At 37.3% G+C, this 12,750-nt stretch overlaps 2 protein-coding genes across 2 annotated transcripts; both read left to right on the forward strand.

Annotated features, from left to right (window-relative positions):
* Window positions 1–6,723: 6,723 nt before the first annotated feature.
* On the forward strand, window positions 6,724–8,091 carry LOC112164012 (extra-large guanine nucleotide-binding protein 3-like). The gene is made up of 6 exons (XM_024300257.1): window positions 6,724–6,843; window positions 6,983–7,120; window positions 7,204–7,308; window positions 7,419–7,607; window positions 7,734–7,881; window positions 8,087–8,091. Exons 1-6 carry the CDS (start codon window positions 6,724–6,726, stop codon window positions 8,089–8,091), a joined length of 705 nt encoding a protein of 234 aa, XP_024156025.1.
* A 77-nt stretch (window positions 8,092–8,168) lies between these two features.
* On the forward strand, window positions 8,169–9,202 carry LOC112202027 (65-kDa microtubule-associated protein 4-like). The gene is made up of 4 exons (XM_040505965.1): window positions 8,169–8,250; window positions 8,522–8,673; window positions 8,818–8,907; window positions 9,188–9,202. Exons 1-4 carry the CDS (start codon window positions 8,196–8,198, stop codon window positions 9,200–9,202), a joined length of 312 nt encoding a protein of 103 aa, XP_040361899.1. The 5' UTR covers window positions 8,169–8,195.
* The last annotated feature ends 3,548 nt before the right edge of the window (window positions 9,203–12,750 follow it).

Here is a 12,750-nt window from a genome sequence, read left to right on the forward strand (position 1 = left end):
GAAAAAAGAAACTTTGATGAGCTACTCAATAAACATTATAGATACACATCATCTCATAACTTTAAAAGTAGAGATATATCAATATATTCATTTCAAATGGGACGGTCCTCTATAGGGATGACAATGGAGAGGGTAGGGTAAGGGGATTAAATTATCATCCCCATATCCGACTTCATTCTCCATCCCTTTACCCACCCCAATCCCCGTAATAAGATACCAGGGATTCCCCGTCCCCATTGGGGATTAGGTCCCCTTACCCACCCCAAATCCCCGTTAACAATATTACTAATTTATTATATAAAAATTTATACAAATAATTATAGATTGTAAAATATGAAGTTAAAATCAAACATAAAAATAAAATAAATTTCTTATTTCAATCAAGGAAAATTGATATGTTGATAAAGATATTTTTTTAAAAACAATCTTCCTTTTTTTTAACATACTTATTAACATAATTTAAATATTGACAAAAGATGAAGTTTACATAAATATTTATTTATAAATAATATCAAATATATATATATATAAAATAATATATATATATATATATATATTTCAGATAATTTTTATTGCGTGGGTATGGGGATAGGGATCAAAATACCATCCCCACCCTGTACCAGATTTCAAAATTCGAATATTGGGGATCCCATCCCCGTTACCCAACTTCCCCTGAATTTCTCCCCATTAGGGTCGAATACCCGATGGAGATATTTGCCATCCCTAGTCCCCTACAGCGACACTCTTCTGTCTCGCCTTTGTCTTACATGGTACCATACGTACAATACCTAGCTTGTGTTGGACAGTCCCATTAATCTTATGTTATTTACAATTCTTATGTTATATGCATTTCAAAATAAGCTTCCCGATATTGTGCCCGTTTTTCCCCTTGAAAATAGAGATTTTAAAAGGATAGATTAATGAGGTTTACGATTATAAATGTAACGGTCAGTGAAATAGTTATTTAGATTCAAAGAGATAATGATGACTGTTTTCTTGAAATAAATATTGGTCCAAGACTAAGCTGAAGAGCCATCTGTACCAAGACCATGTCGAATGTGTCTAACATGGCGCGCATGCATAAATGGCATGGAACATGCCAAAATAAGCAAAATGTTACTCTATCGTTTGAAAGCTTCTAGCTCGGAGCTGCTTATTTTGATAGTACAGTTTACACAGCAAAGAGATCAAGGGTGTAGTATCTGTAGTACCAGCCAGCAGTACAGCTAGTACATCCAGAGAAAATTGACACAGTATATCTACAAGGAATTCTGATGAAAAATTACAAAATTATTAATTCTAGAATTAATTTGATTTTGAATCAATCCTGTTAGCCTATTTGGGTTCGATACAGCGGATGACATACTGAATTAACTTTCCTGACTAATATATTTCTAGGGTTTTCCTATGTAATCAAAATGGACTCGATGAGTACAATATTACATACATGATATCATTCTTCATTATCTTGTTCTTTGAAAAAAAACATTCGGTGATACCTGGCGATTCAAATGGATGAAGGGGCATTATGAAGGGTACTTCTGCTTACTCGACATAATAGAAATATAGGTCGTCGATGATTCATTAGCTATTTCACTTCGTAGTGTGTTGCGGCAATCTCATCAATCTCTAGCTACCTTGGCAAGGGCGTAGCTACATGGAGATTAGGAGGGTCAATTGATCATGTTCACCATTTTGACAAAATCAATTGTGTCTTAGATTTTTATTTTTATTTAAGAGAAATATAAGTTTTTTTGACTCATTTTGCTTTCTTTTTTTATTTACACATTTTGCCCCTTCTAATGCGATAAAATATAGTTGATTTTAACTAGTTTATGACACCAAAACAAAAAAATAATGTGTATCTTTGTATCAATTTTTTAGGGCCGAGCGGGCCGAATCAGCCGGAATTAGAACCGGGCCATACTGAGATGGGCCGACAAAGCCAGCTTACCGATATTCGGCTCCGTTGAGCCATACCAATTCAATGCTTCGGCTCGGCTATGATATGAGGTATTGCATACCGTCGGTATACCGTACCGACCGTATGTATATACATACCGAATAAAATGCAAAATATACAAAATTTGATAAGAGGCGACCTCGTCTCTTACACAAAAACCTTGCTCCCAACCACCAGAGCACGAGAAGCTCTCAATATATTATATGCAAAGTTTATATTTATTACGTCTTATGTGGTAGAATTAAAACACAACAAAACCCAGAACCCTCTTTTACTTTCTACTCTCTATTTCTCTATCTTTTCTAGTCATCTTCTTTAACTCTTCTTCTTCTTCTGCAATTCTGCTTCATCTCTTCTTCTTCTCAGTTTTTTTCCTTTTTTTTTCTTCCTCCCCATTCCCCATTCTGCAGTTCTCTATTTACCATATATTCTACTAATCACCAACTAGAGCTAAGGCCCATTCGTCATCAAGTCAACATCAGATCTTCCTCATCCAATAACCATATATTCCATCATGAAATCAACATCAACAGATCATCCCCATCGAAAAACCGTCTTCTTTCTTCAGTTCTTTCCTCTTCTTCCTCTTTCATCAACTACAGAATACTCTCAACTCCAGCCGAATCATGCCAATATCTCGATATACCGACGTCTCGGTAACCGACAGCGGCTGTTTTAGATTTTGAGAAACCGACCAATGTCAGTCGGTAGCCGGTTGACAAATTTAGTGGTTGGTTTTCAACCGAATCGAGCCCTGCAATTTTCTCTCCTTTGATCTTTTCCTCTCCTAATTTGGTTTATATCATCCTTATTTATAGTGTTTTCTTTTCTCGATTTTTTGTTATACGAAGAAATTTCAGATATAATAAAAAAAAAATTCTTTCTATATAGTCAAGTCATTCAATTTGTAAATTAGTAGCTATATAAATTTGACCATTCTTGACAAAATTTCTGGCTATGCCAGTCCGTTAAATTCGGAAAAAATAAGAATAATGTTAAAGGAAAAACACATTATGTGTCTTCCTCAAAGTAACTGACGAAGAGGGAATCAAGGAATTGCAGTCACATCACAATCAGCATTTACTACCATTATTGTAATTGATGTTTCCGTTGTATTTCTATCCTTATGTAAAGGGATTATGAAATGAAATGAGTAGACCAATTCTAATTTCCTATTTACTTTTACACGTTATCAACTCGAGTCTCTAGCCCTAGCCTCGAAGAAGGAAAAAAAAACCAAACCCTAGAATTTTTTTTTTCTGCAGCACCCTAAAAAAAAAAAAAAAAAAAAAAAAATCATGCGCTGCCTCACCCAGCCAAGAGCAATTTTCTCTCCGCACCCAACCAATTGATCTGCCCACCCGCGCCTTGCAGCAACCTTAGCACCCGCGCCTTGCTGCCTTGCACTTCAAGATCGATCTGCACCTGACAGCACTTCAAGATTGATCTGTTGCTGTTCTTCTTCTTCCCTGTCCAGAGCGGCCTCCACCTAGCCATCCCCGCCTGACAGCAGCCCCGTGTGCCCTGCCCCGCATGCCTTGCAGAAGCCCCTCCAGCGCGCGGCCTCACCTGTCACTACTGCACGCTAGCCCAGCGATCCCGTCGCTGCTACTGCAAACCTGATCGATATCAAGGTACCCAGCCACCCACCTGCAAACCAGAGGAAGAAGAAGAGAGAAGAAAAAACAGAAAAAAAAAAAAAAAAAAAAAGAAAAAGAAAAAGAAAAAGAAAAGCAGGCCTTGCGGCCAAGAAAGAAAAAAAGAACAAGGCCCACTGCTGAAAAGAGAGAGAAAGCGGCCAAGTTTTTCTCAAGCGAAAAAAAAAAATCGCTACGCAGGTCTGAATCAACACGCGCGTGTGCTAGAATTGTTTTGTTTTCTCGAAACCAAGTATGTTTTTATTTTATTTTATTTTTAGCTGCCTTGTTTATATTCCATTTTTCATATATCTTATTATATGTGTTATATATATTCATGGAACCTAAAGCATGTGAATTTTATGTTTACTATTTTTAAGCATGCCTTATATTTTGTTGTTTATGTTTTTATCATGAAATTTTGAGCATGTTTTATTTTATTTATGCTTATACAATTATTCCTAAGCATGCCTTTATATTATGCTATTGTTTATATTTTATTTTTATGCATGATATATTATTGCTATTATTATATGTAGCATATATTTTATTGTATATTTGTGAAATTTGAGCATGCCATGTAATTCATTTTTATATATGCTATGTTTTATTATTTATTACGTGCTATGATTATTACTTATTTAGAATGCTATACAAAAATTGCGTTTTGCCATGATAATGAAAGTTCATGCGCATTATAAATACATACTTACTGTGATAAACTATTTTCACATAGCATCGGAAAAAAAAATGTGACCATTATGAATCTTGGTCTTGAAATCTAATTCATATTTTTAGAAAATAATTCACGTGGATGTCTTTATGATTGCGTAATTTATTTCTTCTCTCTTGTTTATGTAGATGGCTGATCCAACTCGACTTGAATTTGACATTTTGGACTCAGAAAGACTTGAGTACCACCGTTGGGTTTCCAATGTAGAAACTGCTTTTGTGGCAAAAGATTACACTGCCACCATTACCAACCCCAAAGACGATGTACCGTTTAATAAGGTGAAAGCATGTGCCTTAATGTTTATGAGGCGACATATTGATCCTAGCCTACGCTGGGAGTACCTTCAATTGAAGACACCCAAAGAACTGTGGGATGCCCTTCAGGGACGTTTTAGGAATATTCATGACACTTTGCTTCAAGAACTGACCGTTCAGTGGAATGAAATCCGCTTGCTTGACTACAAAAGGGTCAATGACTTCAACAAGGACATGTTGCGCCTAAAGGCATGTCTCAATTTTTGTGGAAAGGAACTCATAGAAGATGATATGATCCAGAAGACTCTTTCCACTTTTCCTACTTCAACACTTATACTAGAGAACCAGTATAGGCTGGAGTATGAGAACAAAAGAATCACAACCTTCAATAAGCTGATCAGCCTACCGCAAGTGGCTGAGAAGCATAATGAGGTTCTCTTGAACAACAATGTCAGGCCCGTTGGGACAAAGAAAATTTCCGAGGCTAATTATGGCAAAAATAAAGGTAGAAAGAACTCCAATGCAAAGGGGGTTGGACGTGCTGATCCCTACCCACGTTGCAACAATGCACCTCGTGGTATGTGCCGTGGAGGCCCTCCCAATGTATGGCGCAGAGATGGTGGTGCTGGCCCTAGTGGTCATTGAAACAAGGGGCAAAGGGCACCAAAGAACCCTTCAGTCAAACATGAAAGAGTTGATAAATTAGATTTCTAAACAAGACCTTTATTTGATTATCGTTGGCTTATTAATAAATTTCAGATTTTATTCTGAAGCAATGAATTTGTTTGACTTTTATTTACTACACAGACATGGTTCGAAATAGCACTATAAAGATGTAAAGCAATACATCTAGAAAAAAATTATTAGAATGAAAAGAATATCATTCTATTTAAATAAAAATACTCTAAAGAATATGAGATATATTTTCAAACACTACTAGAATAAGGTTAATAGACATCATGTCTTTTAAATTAGTTAAGATTTCAACCGATGTAAATTGTTTTTCTAACATCAGTTCTTACAAATTTGATTTCTATTCATACAATTAACATCGTTTCTTATATTCGACCGATGTCTATACTTTTCATCAAAAATTTAAAAAAAAAGGCGGAAAGTACTAAGTCTAAAATTTTGTAAGCGGGGAGTCAAATTTTCACTCCCTCCCAACACTTGGTCAGATTTCACCCTAGACTCATATTCACTAACAACCGCAATTTTCATTCCCAAACCTAACCATCGAGACAAAACCAGCCACCGACCTCCTCTTCCTCCTTCTCCGCCTCCGACCGCTCTCCTCCTCCTCCTCTCCCGTCCAGCCGAAGCCGGAGCTATGTTTGCCGTTCTCCTTTCTCTCTCCGTGGGCCTCCCCCTCTCAGCCCCTCTCTTCGATCGTCGACTCATCGAGGCGTCTACGACCTCCCTCTCCTCGACTGTAAGTCAGTAAGAAGTTGTCTGGGTTTTTACTTTGATCATCTCCATAATTTGAACATCTTCAATCGATCTATCTCTAATGAAGAACTCCTTGAATTTCTGGGTTTTCAAACGAACAGCCTTAAACTTGATCTTGGTGCTCTCTTCCTCGCAGCAAAGCTAAAAACTTTCTGGGTTTTCATACGAACAGCCTCAAACTCGATGTCTTGGGTCTGTTCTCAATCTCTTTTTACTTGATTTATGCTTTGGGCTCTTACTTTTGATAATAGAATGATAGATTTTGCTTCGTATAGGTTGGGTACTAATGGGATTATTAACATCTGATTTGGAGGTTCTCTTAAAAATGTTGTGAGTGAAAACTGAAAGGGACCCCGGATCCTCGGATTCAGGGCACTTACCGAGGCAAGCAACTCTACACCAAGCACAGGTCAACTTCATGCTTCCTCCATTTAAGCATGTACTACCTGATTTTGACGTCATGACATTCACTTAGGTTCACTTGTCACCACTACAGCACCCTAAGGATCCTTGAGATTCAAATTTACTTTTGACATTGTGTGATTGTTTATGAATGTGATTACTAGAATTATATGAATCAAAACTCTGTATTACAATATGGCACTTCAAAACTCTGTATTACAATATGGCACTTCAAAACTCTGTATTACAATATGATTGATACATAACATTTAGCAATTGAAATATATGAAGACCCAGATTGGTGAAATATATGAGTGTCCGTCAAATCAGCTCCAGCTGCAGCAGTTGGTTGTGAATGGGAGGGAGTTGAGGGAAGAAGAGCTAGGTGAGATTTTGGGATGTGAAGTACCTCCTCAGAAGTTGAAGCCTAGGAGGTACTGGTACGATAAGGATTCGGGCCTCTAGGGAAAGTTAATGGATGAGCATTTGTTGTGTTTATCGTTATTGTTCTTTTGTGGATTTGTGTTTGTGTATTTGATTTCAGGAGGGAGAGAAGCCTGATTGTATCATTACTCAGAAATTGAATGTTGGGGGTAAGCTTCGGGCTGATGCCAGCAATGGGAACACTAATGTATTCATGAATGGCAGAGAGATCACAAAGATTGAGCTTAGGGTACTCAAGGTATGCAAAATCATTAACCAAAAGCTCGCAGTTGAATGAACTTATTTGTTAATCGTCTGAGCTTATTAATTCTTGCATTGCAGCTGGCCAAAGTGCAGTGCCCTCCAGATACTCATTTCTGGGTGTATGAAGATGGTACATATGAGGAGGAAGGGCAGAATAACATTAAAGGAAACATATGGGGAAAGGTTCTCTCGTACCAGTGAATATTGGAATCCTGTTTTGTGGGAGTTTAAATTTAGACAAATGAGTTTGAGTCGAATTTTTATACAATTGCAGTTTGGTTTTTGTCAGGCAGGCATCCACCCGTTTCATTTGTTCATTATTCTCATTGCATGTACCATCTCGTAATCAAAATGGGGCAATAGAAGATCCTATGACACAACCTTCAAGTAGGTCCATCCCTGAATACTTGGATCAGGCAAGAGTTCAAAAACTTTTGTTATTTGGTCTGGAGGGATTTGGAACTAGCACCATCTTCAAGCAGGTGAGTTTACATTTTGCTACTTTTACTCCAATATTTCTTTGCATTGGCGTAACCAAGGTAATGTTGTTTAAATTGTATGACATTTTAGAAATGCTTGGTTTATCGTTCGTTTATTCCGTGAACTAGGCCAAGTTCTTATATGGGAATGAGTTCACTCTCGAGGAGGTGCAGAACATGAAGCTCATGATTCAAAGCAATATGTACAAGTACTTAAGTATATCACATGTGGAATCTGATGGATACAACCATGGAGGAGGAAAAGAAATATCAGAATGTAACTAGTCACATAGCTGCTTCAGAATCTGAAATCACTGAGCCTAACATTCTTTTTGTAGACCTTCTAAATGATGTGAGTATGTTATTTGAGTTCAGAGATCTCAGATAAGGTGATATATGAATACTTTTTCATTGCATCTGCTCTATAGTAACACTTGGAGCATAAATGTGTTTAATTAAATATATTAACTTTCTTTCTGCAGGTTGAAGCTGAAGTGTCAAAGTTGGAGCAACTCAAGTCAATTAAGCTCAAAGAGATCCTTCTGAAAAAGAAGTTAATTGGAACTGGAGGAGGTATGCAGACAGTCTCACATGGTTACAGAAATACTGAGTGCTGCAGAATACTCAAATGAAGCTATAGAGTATGGTAATTTCTTTCTTTCTTTGTTCTTTTAGGTTGTGTATATTACTACGGAAACTAATAGCAATGTTGTGGTAGCTTTAAGATACGAGAGAGCTTGATTGTAAGTGAATGCCATCAATGATGTATTACCTTATAAAATTATTTCTTGGTCCATTGAACCATTAGTTTTTGATGTAAGAACTTCCATTACTTGTATAATTCGTACGAAATATAAACTCATGGATCAGCAGCAGCAAACTCATTATCAACTCGTTAGCGTATTTAATATGTTTAGGAGCTGTGGACCCTGCATGCCTGTTGGAACAAATTGAGCTTCAAATCGCAAGGGCAAAAGAGGAAGCTCTAAGCAAGAAAGAAATACTAGAAAAGATTGAAAAGTGGTTGGCTGCTTGTCAAGAAGAATCCTGGCTAGAGGAGTACAATAGGGTTGAGAATTCTATTCGTTTTTTTTTTCATTTTTTCTTTTTCACATATTATTGTCCTTTCTGTTTCACTTTGTCAATACTAACCACTTAAAATCTTCAAGGAATAAATCTCACTTCATTGTCCTTCCGTGTTGTGTGCTTTCAGGATGATAATCGCTATACAGCAGGAAGAGGTGCTCATATTACTTTGAAACGTGCAGAGGTGCTCATAATACTGTATTGTGTTCCAATACAGGTAAAGGGGTTCCAGTCTAGCAAAAGTTATTAGAATCTTGAAGTAGGTACTACTCTGTTGCTGCATTCGTTACTAGAATATGATCTGTTTCATCTTTTGTTCTAAAATAGACTTAATCTTTTGTTAATAAAATGATCATATCAACTATATTTTCTATGCTTTTGAATATACTCAATGTAGTCCTGAAATCACTTGATTGTCCTTTTTCAGAGCATTACATTATCAGCTTTTGCTATATATGGTTCGTATGAGTACTTAATTTCTGCATTTTGCTTTGCAGGGCACCAGTGAATGATCTCAATTAAATGATAAAGAGGCAAATTCATCGAATTTGGAGAAGTCAATTGATTAGATTGATCATCGCTGAAAGCAACCAAGACTAGCATGCAAAACCAGTTCCACCACTAATTGTAGAAATAGATGCGGCCATCGTAGATGTAGTAATTGCAGCAACTAGGAACAAAACTGCATGCAGTTATTACAGTAGTGGTATCTTCTGGACTAGCCTTAAAGTAGGTTAGGGTTTATTTTGTAAAACTTTTCAAATTATTAACAGCTTTCATGTTGGATAGAAATTAATGCAATTCCCTAATATTTAAACTACATTTGAATTTCATGTTATTTGTGGTTCAGCTTTCTAGTACCAAATACTTGTTTTAAAATGACAAAACTGATGTCAGGAAAGAGATATTACATCAGATTAAAAACGAAAACCGATGTCAAGTAAGAGAAAATACATAAGTTATTAAACAAGAACTGATGTCGGAAAAGAGAATGTACATCAGTTACTAAATAAAAACTGATGTCAGAAAAGAGAATGTACATCAATTTGAGAATAAAAACCGATGTCAAGGAATAGAAACTACATCAGTTATTAAACAAGAACTGATGTCAACAAAGAGAAAATACATCAGTTCGAAAACAAAAACGATGTCAATTATTAATATGGACATCGATATCGACCAAGGAACCGATGTACAACATAGGATTGGACATCGTTGTTCTTCAGGAACCGATGTGTAAAATATTATCAGACATCATTTCTAAATCAATAACGATGTTAAAATGGATAATTTATGTTGTTAGACCTATATTTCATTAAGCATCTAATGCCAAAGTATGAAGGTTTGACAATAGCTAAACACACCAAAATGGTGATCACATTAACATTTTTACATCGATTTTGAACCTTAAACCGATGTCTCGTTGCAAACTAGACATCAATTATGCACCGATGTCTTAGTTTTGGCGATCTTTAACATCGCCCACTAAGACATCAGATTTTTTTTTTTTAAACATTAGTTGTGGACTGATGTCTATGAACTTTATCCTAGTAGTGAAATTAATTAACAATACCTCCCATTTATTTGTAGGAATGAATCAAGGAGAACTTGAGTGCTTAGTTGATAGTGGGACTACCCACACCATATTAAGGAATAGGCAAGTATTCATTGAATTAATAACCTATAATTCCTTTGTGACTATGATGATTGGATCATCACAAGTAATAAAGGGCGAGGAACTGCCAAATTTTTGCTGCCTAATGGCACAATATTTAAAGTCATAGACGCTCTATATGCACCAAGAGCTAATCGAACCTTGTTAAGTTTCAAAGATATTCGTGCCAACGGTTATCATGTAGAAACACACTGTGAGAATGGAATTGAATACATTTATGTTATCTCTAATGAATGTAGAATGAAACACATTTTAGAGAAACTTATTAGTCAATCTAGTGGACTGTAACTCACTACGATTCGGATAATTGAATCCTATGATGTCCACCAACAATGAAATGTGGGACACTGACTCATACAGGCTTTGGCATGACCGCCTAGGGCACCCTGGTCGTGACTTGATGATCCATATTTTAGAAAACTCACATGGACATCCCTTCTTTCAAGTGAAAAATAAAATGGGAGAAAAATCCGCCACACTGCAAGGTGTCGGTCCTAGTACTGCTCAAATGCAGCCATTGCCTTCTGAAGTACCAGAAGCAGTACCTCCCTCCCATTATGCCTGACTATTTCAAAGGCACATCACTCGTTTTGTAAATCCTGTTTTTTAGCAAAAACAGGATCGAGACCTTCCTACGCTAAAAACACAAAACAAAACATTCCATTCTTACAAAGAATACAAGGAGATATCTGTGGACCTATCCATCCAGAATGTGGACCATTCAAGTACTTTATGGTTATGGTGGATGTTTCAACAAGCTAGTCACATGTCTCTTTATTGTCCACAAGAAATGCTGCATTTACAAAACTCATAACACATATTATACGGGGCTCACCACCTTGATCACCCTATCTATCAAGTCTTATCAAGTCTATAAGACTTGATAACGCTGGAGAGTTTACATCAAAAGCATTTGATGATTATTGCATGTCTATTGGGATCGATGTAGAGCATCCTGTACCCCATGTGCATACACAAAATGGTCTCGCAGAAGCCACAATCAAAAGGCTACAGATGGTCGCTAGGGCACTGGTTATGTGCACCAAGCTGCCTATATCTATCTGGGGTTATGCAATATTGCACGCAGCTTTACTTATTCATTTCAGACCCACTGCTAGCCAACCATTTTCTGCGTACTAGTTAGTAACTGGATATGAGCCTAAAATTTCACACTCACGCATATTTGGTTGCGCAGTATATGTGCCTATTGCGCCCCCACAACGCACTAAAATGGGTCCTCAGAGACGATTAAGTATTTATGTTGGATACAAATCCCCAACAATTATCCGCTACTTGGAACCCTTGACAGGTGATCTCTTTACCGCTAGATTTGCGGATTGTCACTTTGATGAGGCAGTCTTCCCGTCGTTAGGGGGAGATAGGAAAAAAGATTTTCCAAGGGAACGACAGGATAATCGATCTTCACAATGTGAAAGTGAAGTGAAAAGAATAATTGATCTTCAGAACGTAGCAGATTTGATGCCTGATGCGTTTACTGATATCGCAAAAGTGACGAGATCACATATACCAGCTGCAAATGTGCCTGCATGGTTAGAAGTCCCCAACAAGGGGCACAGTGCTGTAGATAGAGGCACTGCAACCACACTTAGTGGAGGTGTGGTTGAGGTCGTGACTCCCCAAAGAGAGAGGGAGAGGCCACTTCGTTCGATTGACACTTACCCAAGGAAGAAGAGGGCGAGTAAGGCACAAACTGACCCATTAATCATCAATGTAGAGAATCCCTCTCATGATATTGTCTCTGATTAAGATGAATCCGTAGCATTTCGCGGATCCTGAATAGATCGGAGTTACAGATCAAAAGTTATGATCCGTCGAAGTTTTAGAGAGAGAGAGAGAGAGAGAGAGAGCTAGAGAGAGAAAATGAGGAGAGATAGAGAGAGAAGAGAGAGAAAATCTCTCAGAGAGAAATGGGTACAGAATGAATGAGAAGAAACCCCCCCGCCCCCAAAAATTGACACGTGTTGACCAATGATTGGTCCGCTTAATGCCACGTGTTAGTACACATCAAGGCTTCCCACAATTTGGACAAGTGTCCAATGACTACTCCCACTCGTTGGTGTCATCGTCATCCACATGGATGACATCATGGTCAGCTACCATGCAGCCAACACACCACGTGTCACCCAGTAGCCGATCTGAACTCGTCACGTCTGCATTTATGTTCTTCCAATTAAACTTCAAAAATTCTTTTAAAATAGCTCGGGAACCGAAAAATTCACTGAAAAATGCTGCGAACTCATGACGATCTCTTTTTTCCATTTCTATGCTCAAAAACCAAATTCAAGCAACTTCAAAATTTGGGATATCACAATAGCTTTGTACAACTATTGTAATATATTTTCACAACTATAGTAGTTGCTTTTT

This window comes from Rosa chinensis, chromosome 5, assembly GCF_002994745.2.
Source record: "Rosa chinensis cultivar Old Blush chromosome 5, RchiOBHm-V2, whole genome shotgun sequence".
Taxonomy (NCBI): domain Eukaryota; kingdom Viridiplantae; phylum Streptophyta; class Magnoliopsida; order Rosales; family Rosaceae; genus Rosa; species Rosa chinensis.

What these genes read in the sequence shown, in the direction of transcription:
- LOC112202027 (XM_040505965.1), top strand. Translation starts at nt 8,196, where the DNA reads ATGGTTACAGAAATACTGAGTGCTGCAGAATACTCAAATGAAGCTATA. An exon ending in AAATGAAGCTATAGAGTATG is followed by an intron (nt 8,251 to 8,521) that starts GTAATTTCTTTC and finishes TAATATGTTTAG; the next exon opens with GAGCTGTGGACCCTGCATGC. An exon ending in GGCTAGAGGAGTACAATAGG is followed by an intron (nt 8,674 to 8,817) that starts GTTGAGAATTCT and finishes GTGTGCTTTCAG; the next exon opens with GATGATAATCGCTATACAGC.
- LOC112164012 (XM_024300257.1), top strand. Translation starts at nt 6,724, where the DNA reads ATGAAGACCCAGATTGGTGAAATATATGAGTGTCCGTCAAATCAGCTC. An exon ending in GTGAGATTTTGGGATGTGAA is followed by an intron (nt 6,844 to 6,982) that starts GTACCTCCTCAG and finishes ATTTGATTTCAG; the next exon opens with GAGGGAGAGAAGCCTGATTG. An exon ending in AAGGAAACATATGGGGAAAG is followed by an intron (nt 7,309 to 7,418) that starts GTTCTCTCGTAC and finishes TTTGTCAGGCAG; the next exon opens with GCATCCACCCGTTTCATTTG.